The sequence below is a fragment of the Aptenodytes forsteri genome, unplaced genomic scaffold (assembly GCF_000699145.1).
Source record: "Aptenodytes forsteri isolate BGI_AS27 unplaced genomic scaffold, ASM69914v1 Scaffold8, whole genome shotgun sequence".
NCBI lineage: Eukaryota > Metazoa > Chordata > Aves > Sphenisciformes > Spheniscidae > Aptenodytes > Aptenodytes forsteri.
This window is the reverse complement of record NW_008796218.1, coordinates 2,080,015-2,100,654: the sequence shown is the minus strand read 5'-3', so window position 1 is coordinate 2,100,654 and position 20,640 is coordinate 2,080,015. Positions and strand designations below refer to the sequence as shown.

The 20,640-nt window shown below is 43.4% G+C and overlaps 1 protein-coding gene across 2 annotated transcripts in view; it reads left to right on the top strand.

The window, feature by feature from the left end:
- Positions 1-18,802, top strand: part of OSBPL5 (oxysterol binding protein like 5) — a 114,452-nt gene extending 95,650 nt beyond the window's left edge. For both annotated transcript variants that reach the window (XM_009288756.1, XM_009288755.2), the window contains exons 11-22: positions 1,342-1,423; positions 2,049-2,147; positions 3,133-3,229; positions 4,248-4,346; positions 5,611-5,708; positions 7,764-7,853; positions 10,629-10,765; positions 13,472-13,657; positions 14,192-14,330; positions 15,506-15,623; positions 16,303-16,405; positions 17,462-18,802. In XM_009288756.1, coding sequence (XP_009287031.1) covers positions 1,342-1,423; positions 2,049-2,147; positions 3,133-3,229; positions 4,248-4,346; positions 5,611-5,708; positions 7,764-7,853; positions 10,629-10,765; positions 13,472-13,657; positions 14,192-14,330; positions 15,506-15,623; positions 16,303-16,405; positions 17,462-17,597 — 1,384 coding nt within the window. In that variant the 3' untranslated portion in view covers positions 17,598-18,802. The remainder of the gene's footprint in view (positions 1-1,341; positions 1,424-2,048; positions 2,148-3,132; positions 3,230-4,247; positions 4,347-5,610; positions 5,709-7,763; positions 7,854-10,628; positions 10,766-13,471; positions 13,658-14,191; positions 14,331-15,505; positions 15,624-16,302; positions 16,406-17,461) is intronic.
- The last annotated feature ends 1,838 nt before the right edge of the window (positions 18,803-20,640 follow it).

Here is a 20,640-nt window from a genome sequence, read left to right as displayed (position 1 = left end):
CTCAGTCGGTAGGGCATGGGAAGCTGAAAAGTCCTTGACTTAGTATAAGCACTACCTAGCAACAACTAAAACATCGGTGCGTTATCAACTTTGTTCTCATCCTAAATCCAAAACACTGTACCAGCTACTAGAAAGGAAATTAACTCTATCCCTGCCGAAACCAGGACATATGTTCACCAGCATTGGCTGGAACTGATGGGGATTCAGCTCATGCCTTTGAGCATCTCGCAACAGGGCTGTGCCACCTTCTGGTGTACTTGTGTACAGAGGGGAATAAGACAGCAAACAGAATTGTCAAGCACTTCTGCCCCCAAAAGCAATATGATTATGTTGGTTGATAAACAAGTAAGAAACATCTTTTAACACAATTGATGAGAGAGACCCGCTGGGAGCAGCAGAGTAGAAAATAGAAAATGTTATACTTGCAGATAGGACCAGCCTTCTCAATGAGATATGCCTGGTGTGTTTTAAAACTAGTGTGTGCAATATTCAAATAGCAGCACTAGTTACTCATGTTTATTACACTGCCTCTGGGTAATTTTAGAATCGTGGTATTTTCAAGCCTTGTTTGTGGTATTTGTAACATCTGAAGTTAAGGAAATGGTTCTTCTCAGTGCTGAGGTCTAAGAAAACTTCAAGAGGTTTGGAGGTTTTGTTAAATAAACCTCTTTGTGGTATGGATGATCCTTCTAAATGGATTTTGCAAGAACTTAGCCAGCTTGATTTTCAAATCTGACTAAATGGTTGGGAACACCAGGACCTCTATTGTTTATGTTTACTTCCCACTTCATCTTTGAGTGGGGAGGGGTTGGACGAGGTGACCTTGAGAAGTCCCTTCCAACCTAAATTATTGTATGAAATCTCAAAGTACTGAAAGAGGCCATGTAGCACATCAGCTTTAAATATCTTTTAAGGAAGAGAGAAACAAAGAAAAAGAGAGAAAAATAGAATTGTCTTTGCTTTTGGTGGCATAAGTATTATTGTTCTTGTGACTCACACTGTGCTATTAGCTGTAGCTAAATGCTAGTGTGAGTGGCAGTCCCACATTAACATACTTGAATGTCCACTCAAACCTGATACACCCCAGAAATTTTATTAGGCTTTTTGCAGGAGTGCATGGCAAGGGGTGCCACTTTTTAAGAGTTTATGTGTGTGTTGTATGATGTACATTACTAAAAAAAATTTTTTTCTGCTGGCAGACACCTTTTTCACTGGCAGCAGCACAGAAGTTACTTCCCTTTAGTACTGGGGAAATACTATTGAAATTAATATTATTATAGTGGTATGAAATGAGTGTGATACCTGAACAGTGTAAAGAGCATTTTACGTTCTGCCCTGCAGGGCTGTCCTTGAAGATGATCCATACAGTCGAATGAAGCAAGTTTTGAGGTGGTATCTGTCCGGCTTCTACAAGAAGCCAAAGGTAAAAGAATGCATGAAGTTGGGATTGTAACAGGCATTGAAATCTTCTGCTATGGTTGTGTATTTCTTTATTGCCTTTCCTTTGACACTTTACCTCTTCTATTGTTCAGAAGACTTTGACCATTACTTTTAAAACTGAAGTTGCATTTGGTTTCAGAGTAGATATTGAGTGCAAAATAGTGTTGATCAACTTCAGAGCCTTTGCACTGGACAGTTAGAAGGCAAAACTAGTCATCAATGAGTAACATGTCCTCAGATGCAAGATTTTTCCCTTTGCTGAAAGCAGGTCTCCTTTCTCTTTTCAGGCCCATTAGTACCATAGTGCCACGTTTCCACATCAGTATGCACCTGCTGCATACAGTAGCAGAGTAAAGTTTGATCATCTTGTATAGCTTTGATCAGGCAGTACCAAAGATTAAATTGGTGAGAATAGCAGATGAATCCATGGCTCAGATTAAAAGATTAGGCTAGGAGGATATATGTAACCAGTTCTTCAGTTTTGATCCTTGTGATTGACTTAGTTTAAAACATCAGGGAGAAAATTATTATGTTGTTTTATGGCCATCCCTGTAGAGCTGAATTGCAAATCTTCATTTGTAGCAGGTTTTGATTACTTTGTTTTTCAGGGAATAAAAAAGCCATACAACCCTATTCTGGGAGAGACGTTTCGCTGCTGTTGGTTTCACCCTCAGACGAACAGTCACACATTTTACATAGCAGAACAGGTAAGTTGCTTTATTTGGATGCTCAGGTGTTGCAAACAGCAGCCTGCTTGCACCTCCATGCATAGGAACGCGCTCCTCATCTCACCCTAGGAGAGGAACTTGGAGTTTTGTGTAAACATCCAGAGTGGGACATGGGGTAAACTAGCTGCTGATCTTTTTTCTTTTTAGACTTACAGAGATTATGTGAGCTTTGGTGGGCACTCAAGACTATAAAAGCAAGTCTCCCATATATAACATCAGCCTCTTCAATAACGACCTTTTCCATGGGATTCTGCCCTACTGTTTTCTTATTGTTAATAAAATGTGGTTTGTGTTGCCTCTGTCAAAAGGGGCATAAAACACATAACCAAATCCTACCTTCCTTTATTTCTAAACTTTCTATAATGATTTTAATAGGAGTACATTGAGGGCTTATCTCTATGTCTTTGGGAATAAATGAAGGGCAGAGCTCACAAGTAAACTGGCCTGAAAAAATTTAGTTTGAGATTTACAGTGTTAATAAAGGGATCTGAGGACCATGTGGACTTTGGTACAGGGACTCCCCGTTTCACATACATTTTTTTCCTATTTAATCAGAGAATTTTTATTTTGTTTTATTTTCTTCAGCCACCTGCATCCATTTTGTGGAGGTTATTCAGATGCTGCCAAAAAGTTCTGCACTGTCGTTTATTGTGTTGAAAACCTGACAGTGTACCTGTTGGCCTAAAGTGATCTCAGATGCACAAGGACAAGAAAATATGGGGTGGGGGAGAAAGTTTACATATATAATATTCTCATATATAATGGCCTCACATACAATGTTCCCTCCTTTAACATTGAGGTTAATGGTACGGATGGGGCTTAGAGTACTCTGCTCAGTCCTGCAGCCTCCATCTTGCACTTTCCCTAGAGCGTGTGTAACACCGTGTGAGGCTGTGTATGCACCCACCACTCTGCTTCGCTTGTAAAGACTGCTGTAAATGACCTGTGCCTATTTTTCTTCTAGGTATCCCATCATCCACCAGTGTCAGCTTTTCACGTCAGCAATAGGAAGGATGGATTCTGCATTACTGGCAGCATTCTAGCTAGGTCCAAGTTTTATGGTAAGGCATTAAGCCTAGGCACCTTCCAGGTAACATCGTGGCATTGGTTTTGGTTTGTTTTTCAATCACTCCTGAGTGTGTTGAGAGTTAAGAACAAAGAAATGCTTAAGAGAGCTACCACCAGGACACCCTAATTCCTTGTCTTGGCTCTCCTGGGTTTTCCCCATTTCCACCATTTCAGTGGGAGATCACACTGATGTTGAAAAAAAAAATCAGATAGAAAAATTGAGAGCTTTAAAAATGTGGTTTTCAGAAAGCAAAGCTTCATGAGGGTGTATGGGCAATTGGTTGTCAGACCACTTTGCATATGCTCACAGGTGAGTCATTTTATAGCTCTCTGATTATCCAACTGACTTTTGCAAAAGTCTCTGTATAAATGTAACCATTTATCTAGCTCCCAGATTTCTGAGCGTTGAACCCTAGAGCTTCAAAATGTCCTCTCATTTATCTAGCTCCCAGATTTCTGAGCGTAGAACCCTAGAGCTTCAAAATGTCCTCGAATCTTATAATCTCAATGGAGACAGCACAACTGCAGGCTCTGAAACAGTGTTGCTATTTGAAACAGTTTTTGTGTTTAGACAAACACCTCTTAAGTACTGTCCTCTGGTAAATGTGTTTGCTGAAACACTTGTAAATAGTCATTGCTGTCCTTCTGGCAATTTTATTTGTTATTTGGGATCATACACACTCAGAAAAGTTGTGAGAACAGAAGGACCTGAAAAACTTCTAAGCATTGGAACTGCTTTCTGCATCCCACTAATGACTTACTTAATTTACTGCCCTTTCTGCAACAGGGGCTAAATGCCAGAGCAAATATGAGCCATACAGCAGAGAGTCTATTAGCACTGCCTGCCTCCAACAGCAGATGATTTGCAGGGTCCTGAATTTATTAGCATTTCATATCTCGTCTTTCATTAGTGACCTACATTTAAATGGAAATGTTTTTCTAAAGTAGGATGAGTGACCAAGTATAACATGCATTTTTTAATGCATATGTATTTGTTCTTTTAAATTCTAGGTAACTCACTTTCTGCACTGTTGGATGGGAAAGCAAAGCTTATGTTTCTAAACAGGGGGGAAGATTATATAATTACTATGCCGTACGCCCACTGTAAAGGTAAGTTATGACTGTTCAAATAGGAAGCAAACAGAAAGAATAATATAATGGTATCTTACTGACTAATTTTGCACAGGCTCTCTTCTTCCCTCTCGAGTACCTGGCGCCGCAGGGACTGGTAATTCCAGGGAGCAGTTGCTCCGCACGTGAGTCATAGCGCTCAGCAGAAGACTGGTAATCCTCATTGAAGTCTTTTTGATTTGTCTGTGCAGAGCTGAGGACAGAATTAGGCCCATCTCAGTTAGTTTTAACACTGTGTAGAAACAAAAAAATACTGCATATTTGTACTGCAGATAAAGTGAAGATGGAAAGAATAAGAGTACATTTCTGAGCTTCTGAGGATAAAAAGTTTTTCTAATGTTAACACTGAAATTGTTTAATATACTTTCTGGCTTTTTGAGAATAAAGGAAATTCCTGACTTCTCTTCTGATTTCTTTGTTACTCTAATCATGATATTCCTCAGTGTATGAGCTGCCTCAGTGAGGCTGATACCTGTTACCGTGTGGCTTTGCTCTGTTGAGCTGAATGTGCACTGAGGCCAGGGGATGGCTGCTGATTCACTGCAGTAACTTTGCATTTCTCTTTAGCATGCTAAGCGTTGGTGGCATTTCAACCACAGTGATAAAATCACTCCTGCAACAGTTGGATCCAATTTTGGGTTTTGAATATTTTTTATTTTGGCATGTTGACCTCTCAGTTAGTATTTATGGAGGGTCAAGCTACCTGAAAACAGTAACTTCTGTAAATCACACCCTCTGTGAACTATTCCTGTGCATAAATCTTTTTCTTGTCAATTTTTCATTTTCTGCAAATGACCTTTTCAGAAATGGTAAGCATGTGTAAAAAGGAGTCCCTTACATGACTGCTAGTCTCCCCAGTTCTGCTGAATTCCATTACAGCTCCTCTCTGCCCCATCCAACCTGTGAGAAGCAACTGGGTCTGTTTAAGCACTAGTATAAATGAAGTTGCTGGGCACAACTTTCCTTATTTTTCCTTTCCCACTTTCAGCTTGCTGCAGATACACTATCAGCACCTATGAGTCAAGCTATTTCCTAGCTGGTGTAATAAATGGGGAATATGGACTCAGGGGAGGATTCTTCATGCTTATAGTGAAAAGCCATTTCCTAGAAACTTTGCTTTCTGTCTTTCCAAAACTTTAAGTCAACTAGCGAATTTCACAGCGTGTCAGTGAGACCCAGTTTGAGTTGAGAAATCAGATTGCTTCCATTGGGCCCTCTCTTAAGTCTCTTTTTTCCCTTTCAGGACTTTTATACGGTACCATGACAATGGAGCTTGGGGGGAAAGTTACCATTGACTGTGAGAAAACTAACCACAGGGCAGAACTGGAATTCAAGCTAAAGGTAAGAGACATTGTGGCCCCCATTTTGAATGGGTCTCAGGCTTGCCCCTGCACTCCAGGCAAGGTTTGACCATATGCACCAGATCATTTATATATCATGCACCACGGGGTGGCCTACCCAGAGAGGAGGCATCATCCTGCAGTCAGTTTTGCCTAGTGCAAGTCGATTTCAACCCAGGAAGCCTGAGTTCTACACATTACTTGTTCACTGCCAGCCAGCTGGCTACTGGCCAAACTCTGTTCTGAATGTTTGGCAATGACAGTGTGGCTTCTGTTTAGGAAGGTACAATTATTTTTACTTGCAAAATACAGCGAGGTGTACAAACTACTTTGAGGCAAGTTAGGATGTGGATCTTCAGTGTAGCTCTCCAGTAGCCATCACATACGTACTCTTACCTTGCAGATATTACAGTGAACTGTACCTTGTGTTTCTCAAGGCTACAGGACCTTGCCTTGATGGTAGAGTAAGAGCCCATTTTCAGGCAGATAATTTTGAGTGGCTATCACACTGACGAGCCACACTGTCATTGCCTTGTACTGACTTGTTCATGTAGCTATTCCCTCCTCTAGAAAGTCTGGTGATGCAAATTTATGTTATACAGATAAAATGGAGTCATCTTTGAGCATTCCTGTAGTTATATGTGTTAAAATTTGGGAGGGAAAGTGATGACCTGTAACTTTTCTTGGACAGTTAACCTGCTTTTTAAGGAGCATCCATTTCTCTTCTGTTCCAACAAACAATTTCTTGCTGGACATAAAATGAAAGATGGAGAACTGAGAGCTTGCAGGACTTTAGAGTTGTAGCCTTAGCCGACAAAATTGTGAGAGATTACTGGAGTTAGGGGAGTCTTTTGCAGACTGTGTTTTTCTAGGGGCAATAATAATTTTCTGTCTTTATTTGCCTTTACAAAGTGAACTGTTGCCCCATGTACTTCCTTGACATTTGCATATATTTGTCTTTAAAGCCTGTTCTTCCCATAGGCCTGACGTACTGTGTTGAGGCCAATGGAGTGTTTCCCTGATTTCGGTCAGTGTCATCTCAAATCTACAAACACTTCAGAGCTTAAAATGCAGACCCTTCTTTTCTGGCTTGAAAACAAAATGTTTAGTCCAAACAGGACTCAGAAAGGTCCCTGTGGCTTAATTACGTGCTCTGCTTTGAATATTTCTTATCCACCTTTTTTAATAGAATTGTGAGAAGTTAAAGATAAACCCCATAACTTTGTTATTAATTTGGATATGTACCAATTCGCTGCTGGAATGCACACATTGATTCTTGAGATACTTGTGATTTCTTTTTCCATGGGTGTTGTGGGAAATCTGGTTTTATATTGTTACTAAAAAAAAAAGTTTCTCTGTACAAACGTTATTGGAAAGTAGCTGCTAAAATGTCTGAAGAAATGTTGTGTGGTATGAATGGAAGAGCTGGTCATTCTATCACTGCTGTTTCCTGTGTTTGGCAGGCAGGAGGTGAGGGGAATTTTCCATTGTTCTGAGAATCTTTTCCTTGACTCTGGAAATACCCTTTTTCTTTTTTTGTTTGCTGCTGACGAGAATTTCTTCACACTGGAGACTTCACGCAGATGCAGCCATCAGCAGTGCCACACTGCTGTTGCTGTCCCATAAGCAGGAAAGGTCACCAACTGCATTAGCGCTGCTCCTTTTCTTTGGACAAGGCTGCAAGTGTAAGGGTGCAAACTGTAATGTGATTCTGGACAATGGGAAGGACTTGCCCACATATATCTATCCTGATGTCTAGCTGACAATAAATGTATTTACAATGAAGGCGAGGCTTTGCACTGCTGAATGTTAATGCACCTGAAAGCTTGTCGCCCTTCCTGCAGCTCCTACAGTGATTTTGGTATTGCAATCAAAAGGAGGAGGGCACAATGCTAGACAGTCAAAATCTGTGTTAGAATTCATTCTGCCTTTCCCCAGAAATAGTGGAAATGAAGCAGGTTGCACTTTCCTTCCCTCCTGCTGCATCACTGTGTTTGGCTCCCTTCCAGTTCTCACTAGACTGATCATATTTTCTATTTCTATTCTCCCCTGACAGCCCTTCTTCGGTGGCAGCGCAAGCATTAATCAAATCTCTGGGAAGATTAAATCAGGAGAAGAAGTGTTAGCAAGTCTCAATGGACACTGGGTAACATACGATAATCGAAGTTGCTGACATTTTAAGTGCTTGTGGCAGCAGGGTGTGTGGGAGGCCTGGCAGCCCTTGGCAGGCTCCCTGCATTGGAGCGGGGCTGTGGAGGGCCCCTGTCCTGCCTCTTCCCGCCATCCCCAGGGAGCACAGGCGAGCCAAGCTTTCTGGGCCATGCCTCTCAAGGTTGTTTACGCTTCCGTAGTCCCATCCACCTGCAGTGCGAATAGCACTTGCAGTCCCAGAGCCTGGGCCAAAGCTGGGACCAGTGAGGTGCGTTTCCATCAAAGCCAGTGGCTCTGTATTTAGGGTCTCAGGCTTAGGACAAGCACTGATGGCAGGAGACATAGTGTGTCTTGTGTGTGATTGTGAAAATCATGAGGCTTCCTTTTGTCTTGTGTTTAATACTTCCCCAGCTATGGCAGTATCAGGGAAGAACTTCCCAGGGTTTTAAATTCATTATTTTCACAGCAAACCTTTATGATAGAGATGGTTATTCCTCTGTTCATGAGATGAAGGACCAAGAGACAGATTCTGTGAGGGTCTATCTGCATGGGCAGCTCAGAATAGTCAGCAGAGCAACTAACACCTTTGCACACCTAGTATCCACAAGTGAATTACTCAAAGGCATCCTTAAGCCAAAATCCAGCAAGAATAAAGTTGCATGGTGAAGGATGTAGGCTAGAGTTTTGGTTGGGAACTCCTGGTAACCGAGGCAAAAGCAGTGAGCCCTGGCTTTGGGCTGGACACTTAGGTATTTCTCTCAGCTACATTTAGACATCTACATCTTCATTATAGTTGACCTATGCTCCCTTTCCAGTCTACAGAAATTGTCACTCCTGAGATAAGATTTGTCTCATCCTAAAGCAGGTATTTAAAGTAAGTCAGGCCTGGATAAAGCCCTTTCTAGTGAGGTCCTAACCACAGTGTAGCCTTTGATATTGGACTCCTCCCCTCAGGCAATCTGTCTTTTTACAGAAAAAGCTAATGACCATTTTGAAATTGGGAGATTTGCCCTTTCTAGGTGTATACAATGAGATTTGCTCCCTATGCCTGGGTAGCGTTTCCATTCTGAGCTCCCTTTCCTGCAGGATGAGCCTTGGCAACTGTGAGTTGTGCTGAACTGTGGAGTACCTTGTCTGTGGTAGGTCCTGCGAACACCATCCGTAAGAGCATGTAATCAAGTGGGGCGCTGAGCCGCATGGTTGCGTGCTGCTCAGCTTCCAGCCTTCTCTGTTTGGGTTTTATCAGCCTGAAAATAATTTATTCCTCCATTGTTCTTTCTGCTGGTTGTTTGTGGTGGACAAAATTAGAATTATGTATAAAAGAAGTTAAGTGGCTTTGAAAGGGTGGCTCCATAAGCCGCTGTTTGCAGTTGCATGCTGTGAATAGAGTAGCTGCTGTGCAGCGGTAGGGACGTCGTTTGTTCTCCTCCCTCCCCTCTGAGGGTATTGGCCTGCTCTTCTGAGCTCGGCAGGCTTTTCTCTGCCACCGTCTGGTTTCCTGACAGAAACCCTCGCAGCTGAAAGGCTAATTCTCTGCCTCAGGACCTGAAAACCCACCTGAATAAAGAAGGGAAGCAAATCCCAATGCTTCTCAGCCCCAGGACCAAAGCAGCTGAGGGCTTGTATATATGCCCCTTAGAGGTGCACGTAGTGATGTTTGATAATGCCTGCCTGCCTCTTCCCGTCCACAGCTGGGGGGCTCTTGGGGACCTGAGATCTCTCCTGGAACTGGCACCTCAGGACATGGCAGAGGAAGTCCTGAGGGAGACTTTGAGGAGGGATGAGAGTCCCTTGGGGTTGAAGGAGTTTCGCAGCTGAAGATGTGGGAAGTGGACTTTGAGACATGCATCAAGGGATCATGGCAGGGGAAAAAATGCAGCAGCTGGGATGCAAAGAAATTAGGCAGTGACAGGCAAAGTCAATAGCCATGACCTAAATAAGGTTTGCATGATACTCATACCATGTCCAGGCAGCTGAGTGGCACCAGTGCACATGCTGTGCAACAGCTGTAATTGTCTGATTTATTCCACTTGCAGTCAGCGTCGTGCTGTTCACTATATGCTCTGTAAACTACTCCATCTGGCTCCGTGGCATTGCTGCGTCTGAGCAAGGCTGGGAAGCAGCTTAGTTAAGCAGGGACACAGCAATATTGCCTAGTCAGCCTCAGGTCAGAGACGTGATGCTTAATAGTTGGTTGCCAAGTAAATTGGCAAGGAATAAGGATGAAAGACCCTGTCATTTTGAAGTGCTAGATGAAATTCAGGAGCAATAATAGAAAAACCTGTCTAAACTGAAAAAAAAAATGTGAAAGAGTATCTCAGCTTTAGCTCTCCTTTCTAAAGAGGATGGTATTTCAGTAGGCTCTGCGTGAGATTTCAGCATTGAGGAATAGAAGAAAGACTGGAAAAGGAGCTAGGGATCTTGTTTATACGTGCTGGGTCGTACCTGGGAGGAACAGTGGGGAAAGAGGAGCATCTTAGGGCTTCTGTTGGTACCCTTGTCTGGGGACAAGACTAACGAAAGGGGCCAGGTCCCTTTCTAATTCTTCTCTGATTGATTCAGCCAGTGTTTCCGGGAATGCCTCGCCTCATTCATTTTAGAAACTTTCAGGAAGCGTTCAGTGAGATTTAATGGGATAAAGGAGGAAAGAAGCCTTCTAACCAAGCCCTATCCCTGATCATCATCCGGAAGCAGCTTCCATTTGTCAGGATTATTTTCTGCCTTGTGTTTCTGATTGTCATTAACCTTTTCATTTAATTTTCCTTCTCAGGATGGGGAAGTACATATAAATGAGTTGAAAAACGGAAATGCGGAAATGTTCTGGAACCCGACCAGTGAAGTACGAAGGCAGAGACTGAAGCGCCATATTGTGCTGTTTGAGGAGCAAACAGACTTTGAGTCAGAGAGGTAAGGAGCTCTGGGAACGTCTCGCTGCCACTTCCCCACTGGAAGCGGGGCTCTGATCAGAAGGCTCCAATTCTTCAGCACAGTCCTGGAAAGGCAGTGACCCACTTTGCCTGCACATATTACCCTGCCATTTACCTGTTTTTTTCCATTAACTCTGGAGTATTTCCACGAAGTATAGCTCTGAAATAACCAGGGAGCTGGGCTGAGAAATAGTGGAGGCTACATTTTATCTGCTAAAGTAACAACTCTCTCCGAACTCGAGGGATCATGAACAGAGTCTCTGTAACTGCTGGAACATTTTATGGAGGGGCAAGGTGTCAGTCTGAGGTTGGATGTCTTGTTAAGAAGGGTTGTTTCAACCTCAGGCTCTTAAATTAGATGCAGGAATCATGTGGGAAGTCCTGGCATGAGCAGAGCAGTAGTTTGAACCACATAACAGGGTTTTATGAGAGAATGTAATTAAACAGATGTTTAACCCTGCCTTATAATCTCAGCTGAGATCTCCAATGAAGTTTGCACCAGTTTTTTTAGGGTAGTCTAGATTACCTAAAAATATAGTCCTGGCACATGACTTAGGAAATGGAAGGAATGACTACCTGATGCAATGAGCATCCCCAGGCCAGTTCTTGAGCAAGAACAGCTAGAGCAACATCTTGTGGCACTGGCTTCAAACCAACTAGTCCTGCCATCTCACCAATGCGGTCAGCCAGTACCAGCTAACATTCCAAGCCAGTACATGCCGTTTGCTGCCTGGCTCTGCATTACATTGGCCACTTTCCTGTGGGCATCTAATTTTGATGTTGCATCGCATCACACTAAGAAGATTCCCTTTTTTATGGGTAAAGAAAGGGATTGCATGAAAAGAAAAACACATGAACATTTAGTTTGTTCTGGACAGCAGTGGACGTTATGGGCAATAAAGTCTGTATTTGTAACTTACAGTCATGCAATTGCCATTGTTGCAGAGCAGAGCAGACCGCAGCACGTTTTTCTATTAATCTTCTGAAGAAGAGTCTTTTAAAGGAGAAGAGAAATCTTGGTCTTGCGGACAAGGAATCTCCATTTCTCTGTTTACTGCCAGAGCTGACTCCCTTTGCTACATCAGAGATTAATAATGATACATGCATCCAGGGGAAGGAGCCAAAAGGAAAAAGCCTAGAGATCCCTAACAGACATTCCACTGAGCTCCTTATTATGCTGACAGTTGCATGAATAAATTACCATCTAATCCAGGTTACGTTCTGCCTGAATTGCTTAGTCTTTCCTGCAGTGCTGAAAATCACCTATTTTTACAAACGTTGGAGAGTCTCTGAAGCTCATACCGTTATGCAGCTCACCATGGAGGGTCTCATTGTTTGACACATGCAGCTCTTGGTGCGGTAATTTGCTCTTGTTAAACAATTTTGTGCGTGTCCCTCTGAGGTTCTTGGAACTAGAGGACTCACTCTTCACACCACCGCATTCCTTAGGACTGACTCTATGCCACCGCAGTATTTTCTCAGGCCGTTATTTTCACTCCTCCCTCCCCCACCCCCATCACTTTGAGTTTGAATTGAGTTTCCTTCCTTTGTTTCTGGGAGAAAAGATTCATACACAGGAAAATGGGAGTGACGTGTCAAAAAGGACAGGAAAGTGTTCTTCTGCCTTCAGTTAATTATCTAAGAGGCTGCTTTTTTGGAAGTGTTGTGTTAACGTATGGTGATAGAAATATAATGAAAGCATCAGTATCCCTTTTAAATTAAGAGCTTCACAGCAAGCTCCAAATTAAGTGCAGCAATGTATTCATCTTCTAAATGGAGGACTGGTGTTTTGTGGAGCTGGGAATACTGGAACAGCCTGGATCTCCAGTGCCTATTCTAACCGCTAAACCACTTGGTAATGTTTTGGGAGGGCTAGCTGCTAATCTCAGAATTATTTCCAATCTGAAATGAAGATTAGAGTGCTCTGATTAGAGGAACTGTGGGGAGGCCTATCACAGCTTGGCTATAGTAAAAAAAAAGGTAATGATTTTTCTCTCGTGAAAGGCAGATCCTCTCCTCCAGGCAGAGGCTCAGTGAGACATCATATGACAGATCACGTATCTTTTGGCAGCTGAAAACAAGTGCAAGTGAAAGCCTCCATTTGTGCTTGCAGTTTGTGAGCACAAGTACATATCCTTGCAGATTGAATTGGCTTCCTGCAGACCTGGTTGCTAATCCTATATAGAAGTACGACATTGCACGTGCAGCTGCAAGCTGTGCACATGAATTCATTTTCCAATGCTTCTAAACTTTAAATACAAAGCCTTTGTTTCAGGGATAGATATTAACACAAAGGCTCCTAAACATAAATGATTGAAAGGGCGAGGAAGATAACAGATTCTCCATTATACATCAATCACCTCTAAAGACGCCACTGACCTCAATGAATTGAGCATAACTATCTTATAACTTACACAGACAACACTGAAGATTTTAATGAGTGTTGTAGGTGAGATTATCTAAGGGAAAGTTCACCTGTTCTTCAGTAGATCATTGTATACAGCATTCAGTGTTGCCATTCTCATAAGGTTTCTTTAATATACAAGCCAAAACTGTGGCTGAGCAGTCCTGTTACGGTTCCTCTGCAGTATCGATAGACCAGAAAAGTGTCTGCTTTAAGGTTCCAGCTGGCAAAATGCATTGCTGGTTTTAAGGTTGTTTAACTTGCTTCCCTGTTTATTTCTAGGCTTTGGCAGCATGTTACCAGTGCAATAAACAAAGGCGATCAACACAAGGCGACGCAGGAAAAATTTGTGCTAGAAGAGGAGCAGAGGAATGCCGCCCGGGAGCGGAGAGAGAACAGCACAGAATGGAAACCGCTGCTCTTCCAGCACGATGCCACGACTAACGAATGGCGCTACAAATACGAGGAGTGAGTGGTGGGATTGGGGTTTATGAACAGACCTCGCTGCTTGAGTCCCCAGGGATGCAAGCAAGGTTACGGACCTGTAATTCGGGTCCTGCCAGTCCCCAGACTATGCCCTGGGCTTGCTCTTTCTGAGCTCCATGTCATTATTAGCATACATATTCCTGATACTAATTGGGAATAGCTGGAAATGAGGGCTTGGCAATGGAAAATCTGCTATGCCATTGGTACAATTGCTGCGATCAAGTGTGGAATCATTTAGCAGAGATTTTCTGCGCTGTGCGAGCAGAGTTGATAACTGTGCTCTCCTCCCCTGGCAAGAAGGGTGAAGCCTCCGGAGACTGAACCCCCCTCATTTATTGCTAGGAACTGTGAATGTAGAGGGAAGTATCTGTTACTCCTCACACTGCATCTGTGGAAACTCTGGTTACTGTCAGGGATGAATGCCTGCCCTGATGCATGTGGAATTAGTGTATTGCTCTTAACACAGCTGGTGTGGGATTCTTGCTTTTCTGATGTTTTTTCCTTTGGTCTCAAAAGTTTAAGACCTTGGGACCCTTTGAATGACATTGCCCAATTTGAGAAGAATGGGATACTTCAGACCATGGAAAGACACTTATCCACAAGGATGACAAACCACAAAACAACATGCATAAACAATCAAATTACACGGCACAAGGTAAAAAGCCTGTTTTGGGGGATATAATATTCTTTACAGTTGTTTAGATACACAGCCCTTTTCTGCAGCATTTTCATGTAAGCACAGCATAGGCTGAAAGGTTTGTTTTGGGTAAATACAGCTTACAACTCTAGACCTGCAATATTATACCATCATTAACTCCAAATAATTATAATTCTTGGTTGACATATCCTATCCATTTTGGCATTTTTCTTCCACCCAGTGTTAGTGATAGTGATTCTTATGCTGGGTTTTGCACATGACTGAACTGAACTTCACTGTTCAGTGTTTCCAAAGCAGAAAACTTGCCATAATGAGGGTGTGAGCAAGGTTTTGGAGTACACAACTGAGATCCTGCAATTTCGGTCTTTGATATCTGCCGTTATCACTTATTTCCTCTTAGACAAGACAAGAAACCTCTCTCCATCCTTTCCCTTAAACAGAGATGATACTTTCTTATTTCACTGCATTCATCTTTGGAGTAATATATGTCATTCATAAAATGCTTTGTAAATGTAGAACTGCTGAACTAGCTAGATATAACCCATATTACACTGAAGAACTCATATCTTATTATGTACATAGACTTTTCTTTTATAATACCCCAAATCTGAATGTCTGTGAAACAATGGGAAAATTGAAGTTCATAACTGCTTTTCAGACCCTCCAGTGAGAAGTTTGAATCAGTGTGTTTGGTTTACCCATCTGAGAGGTAGGGAGAAACTTTACAAAGTGCATCAAGAAATTAGACATAAAAGTTCTGTGATGTTTAAATCCTTCAGGCACCTTCTGAAAAATCTTCCCTGGGAAATTCGATTCTAAATTTTTCTTCTTTTCATCCTTTCTCTTATGTATCTGGTTGCTGGGTACGCAACTCAGCAAAAGAACTATAAAGTTCATTACTAGTATGTGTCAGTTAAAGCTACAACAAGAATAATTTGGATGGGTGTCTTAAGGATGTTATCATTTGATACAGAAATGCTTCTGTATGGGCCATGTGTGTAATATCCTTAAGTAGCTGCCAGGAGTCCAACTACTAAGAATTGCTGAGAAAGCAATCAAACTTTGCAATCTTACAGATATTCCCCAGCACCCCGAATTACTTTGTTCAAAGCCAAACACAAGAGTCTTCAATTTGACAATGACCGACCTCTTTTAATCCTTGTTTTATCCAGAGGTCTGCCGAAGACTGCAGGCGCCGCAAAACCAGTGATCAGCCGTCCAACCACAGCCAGAATACAGAGAGCAGCTGTTCAACGCCAGAGTCGGTGCAGGAGCTCTCAGATGATGATGGCAAGTATTTGGGTATCACTGGGTCAGGCTTTAATGTTCTTTCCTCGGTACCTTATTCCTTGAGCCAGCCCTGGGACGTTTCCCAGCCTGGTTAATGCCATGGGCCCCTAGCCCACAGGCAAACACAGGGAATGTTCTGCTTTTCTATTCTCCGTACATACTTCTCTTTCTGCCTTATGCTATCCATGCCAACACAGGCTTCCCAACTCCTGGCACAAACATGTTGGAAAAATACAGTGAAATTCCAATAGGTACAAGCTGGCATGAACACATTGGAAAAATACACTGACACTCCAATTGACAGATAGGAAACAGGCTTCGTTTCTCATTTTCCTTGGCCTTTGTTGGAGGTGACCTTGAATGTTTCAGAGGTGGGGGCAGGTGCGAGCACTCCATTCCCCTCCCCTCGGCTGGGGAGGATGCTGCAAAAATTGTTTCCTGAGAGCCAAGAAGGAGCCCCAGGCCAGGGTCACAGGACCCGTTCCATTGACCTGTGTCTTTGGGGTGGAAGATTATGTCCCCTGTCTCCTTCTCCCCAAGTTTCCTCCTGAGAGTATCTTCTCTGGCTGTGACAATTTGATCACAGCCAGCCACTTGCTGAGTGAACCTGGTTTGTGTTTCATCACCACCACCAGAGATGGTGATGCAAAACATAATGTCCTTCAATACTTTGCTGCAGGGTTTGAAAGCCTGTGCGCTCAGTGCGGGAAAGAAATGAATCACCTGAAGGAAATTCATTCAGCTGTCTTATCCCTGCAGAGAGCCCAACAGGACATACACAGGTAACCATTTTCTCTCATCAAATCAATGATCTTAATGGGCTAAAAATAACCTGTGGCATTTAACTCCTCCACTGCGGCCTTTGGAGCGTCCTTATCAGCTGCAGGGGTGCAGTTAACTGTTTCAATAGGTAACCTATTAACACACCGGAAAAGCAAAGCTAGCCCCTACTTGAAACAGTGAGGAAATCTCTTCCTCTTAAGGTGCTCTTTATGGGGCAAAAAGCATCACCTCAGCATGTTAAGCATCTCTTGGCACTCCCAACTGCAAAACAGCTGCAGAAGTTGGGAGCGACTGGGCCGGGTCCTGGCTGTAAATAAATCTCTGCTAGGCAAGAAGGCGTGAGGTCTCCCTTCTCATCAAGTATGTTATGAATTTGCTCAGTTTGCTGCAGAGATGCAGGCGTGTGGTCTGAAAACTGGGCTCCATGGGTGAAAAGCACTAAATTCCCGCTTTTTGTATAGAATGCTAGTTGCTGTCTGAGGTAAGCAGTGAGCACACCTGCTTAACCTACTGCTGGCAAAGGGCTTTGCATGGCAGACTCCTGTGGGGAGGGCAGGGGAGGTATTAGCTGCTACATCTGCTCCAGAGCCCTGCTGATTCCCCTCTGCATGAGGAGTATTATCCAGCCCTCCCAAGGCTTCAGTGGGGTAGGATCACACATGCGGCCCACCATTTCTGGATGCCGGAGCCATCAGTGATACGGCTTTAGCTTTTCTCTGCTGCTCTTGGGGTTGTCCAGGGCAAGTTCTCGTATTTGGGAAGGTTAGGGCATAGGTTTGTGAGTGGGTGCTGGATGAAGAAATTTCTTGGGGTTTGTGCCCTTACACCTTCTCATGCCAACCAGCATGCTATGCCTGATTCAGCAGCAGCCAGAAGTACTTATCTTTCTGTTAAAAAGAGGGGAGGTAAAGCCTGCGGGGCACAGTGCTGTGTATCCGTGAGGGTGTCTCTGAAGTACTGGGATCCTTGCCGGTGTGGAAGCTGTGGGTACACACACACGTGTGAATGCACACCTCCCTACGACACCCAAATAAACATACTGCTTTCTTTTCCAGAAACCTCAGTGCTCTGAACAAAAAGTCCTTCCACAGGAAGGTCTCTTCTGAAAGCTTCCTCCTGGACTCTCGCTGTTGGTTTCTCCTCTGCATCTTTCTTACGTGTCAACTATTCATTAATTATGTCTTCAAATAAAATCACTACGTTTGGCAGCAATAACAATTACTGGCTGCAGGAGGGGGGCCACTCGCGCAAGGAGCCCAGCGAGGCACCAAAGCACTTTAGAACCAACGCGGCAGAGGTGGAAGAAAGTTGAAAAACGAGGTTAAAAAGGGACCTAGGAACCTGCAAAACTTTGTTCCTGCAGATTATGTCATTTTTGCCTTTTACATGTACATCTTCAAGGACCTCTTAACCTGTACGGGCCTTAATGCTGAAGCCAAATGTAGCTTTAATTGTGCAATTTGTTTTTTATGTCTTGTAATTTTCTCATGCAATTAATAATTACCCAGCAGTATTGGTACCCCCAAAATGGTAAACACCCCAGCATTTTGGAAAGGTCACGCCGGCCTGGTTCATAGCTCTATGAGTAAGGGAGTGCAGTTGGAGAGCTGTAAAGAACTGATGTCCATGGTGCCTGTCCGGCTGCCTTTAATTATGGGAGGGAGCACACTTGGTCCAAAAAATCCACCCCCGGGATATTAAGTCATGATCTGTTTTGTCAGCACACACAGAATGGGACCTCAGGATGTGTTTTATTTTCCATTCCATGGGAACTGTAAATATGCACAATTTCCTAGAGCCATTCCTCTTTAGGAAATGGGAAGTATTCAGTGGAAGCTCCTCGTTTGGTTACGGAGCTGACTGGTGTCCTGGACCGGGCCCATCAAGTGTAACGTCAGACACGCCTGTTCGTAAAACCTGGTCACTTATTATTATTGTTATTATTTGCTATATGGCTGTTTTATAATATCACACACTAGCATTGTAGAGAGCAATCCACTGCCCCAGGATAGGTGAGAAGGACGGGAGCGATATAGGTGTACGTGTGTTCGGTTGTAGGCACATTTATTGTCAAAGGTCAGGAAGGAGGAAGGGTTTTGCCACTGCATTGTTCAACTCTGTTAATAGTCTTCCTATTTTACACCATTTTTTAAAGATTTGCAATATTTTCTGTAGACTGCGGACAATACTAAGCCTTTCTTTTCTGGCCTGAAGTAGTTCCAAGTCGTAAGTACTGCTATATATACAGCCTTAAAATACTTAGTGGTGGTGCCAGTCTGGGCTATCTTTCAATGTAAATGTTTCCAAATTTTTAAGCACATTCCTCGTCATATTCCTCAGTTAGGGGAAACCTGTTTGTGCTTGATATGTTGAAATAAAACTACACACAACTTTCAGTGGCAGTCTATCTGAGAAATTATTTGTGTGTTTGAACTCGGTTTTGTGCTTTATAGCATTTTACAAGTAAACAACTCGTAGGCCATGCTTCTTAGAGGAAAAGCTACAGGAAAAGGCCTTCAAGAATCTCGGACATAGGCCGTAAGTTAGAACAGCAAGAGCATTTTGATACCCCTCTGGCTCAAGCTGTCCATGTCTTCTAATTGTAGCAACTTCCTCAAAATAGAAGGAAAAGTGGTTGCCTTGATTTTCACTGTTGTACATGTAAATGTACAGACTTGTCTTGGACTTAGAAAACCTTTATATTAAGGAGGTAACTTGATGACAGAGAATAGATAGTTCCATGGAGAGAACCACAACTCTCTGACGTGAGCAGACAGGATAAGAGCCAGCATCCGGAAGCCGACATTCAAGAAACAGATCACAAATAATAAAGGGTGAGAGTGATTTCATTAGTAGCAAAAGTCTCCGGAAAACCAAAGGATTCTTCATCCTTGAGGAATCATCCCTGAAGAATGTCAACATTATCAATCCAGATCGGGTGCCTTTTTGAAGGATGTCATCCTAGTCACTCCTTTCTGAGGAAGTCTGACCCGTGCCACGTGGTGTAAGCCTTGGTGAGAGGGGGTCCCCCTGGCCTCTGCCTGTGAAAGAATGTCAGCCGCTCATAATGCCTGCCTGGCTATGCAAAGTCCCGTATGCACCTTGAAAGTGTTCGCTCCTAATGCTGTGCAAACACGTCTGCTAATTTCCTGCCTAAATCTCCCTTTGAATGCTTCAGCAAGTCAGCACATCTCTGGCCTGTCAGCACAGCTGTCCTCATCACGCACATCCCCCTGTGGGACCACGTATTTGAGTTACTGATAGGAGCCTCTCCTGTTCTCTAGGGATATTTATATCTCTTGGGTACAAATGTATTCTGGGTTTGAGAAATAGCTACTAAAAAATAAAATAAATCCCCAAACCCACCTGAACTAAAGAGAAGCAGTGCTGAACAGGAAGCCTTCAGTCGGTGTAAAGCGAATGCTTGAAATTCTTTGGATCATTTCCATTTTACCAAACTATGCACCCAGAGGGATTTCACTGGGACTTGTTACTGCAGTTAAATAAAACAAACACACTTACCACGAGGGGAGCAGTTCAATGAAAGAAACTATTAACCTACATGAACTAATTATGTATCAGCAGAAGAGGAGTTTCCAACATTTACTGCTGCTGCCACAGGGGATTAAAAAATAATCCGAAAAGGAACAATCTATAAATCTTTGTGCCATTAATTTTAATCCAATTTCAACATCTGGAGGTGAATGTTCCTACGCGCCAGTTATGTGCACATGGAGGATGAAAGGTATTCTGGAGGAAAATCGTGGCCAGAAATGTTGTTATTTCTCTAGGAGGAATAACTGCTGGTGAAAAAGTTGAGAACCCTTTCAGGGCTTTAGATAAGCCCAGTTATGCACCCAGTTTGTGCGTTTTTGGAAAAATTCTTCTTCCATCCTTTGGCTGCCCTTTCCGTGATCAGCGAGTAGCCCTTCAGCAACAACACGTGAGCTTTGCGTGGAGAGACACGAATCGGCCCGTTTCCTAACACGGTTTCCTCCTGCTCCTAATAGGTGCAAAGCCTGGTACCAGGGCATGTCCTAACGCACGACGTGGTTTTCCTTGACTCCAGTGGGTGGGCAGTTTGCTATTGGGGCACACGCTCTCTGGCTGTCCCGCTTCTCCTCCCCGAGGGCTCTGAAGCCCCGGAGCGGGCGGGGCGGCGGCGGCCCGCCCCCGGATAAAGCGGCGGCGGCACCGCCCCGCTGACGTGCCGCCACGGGCGGGGGGGCTCTGA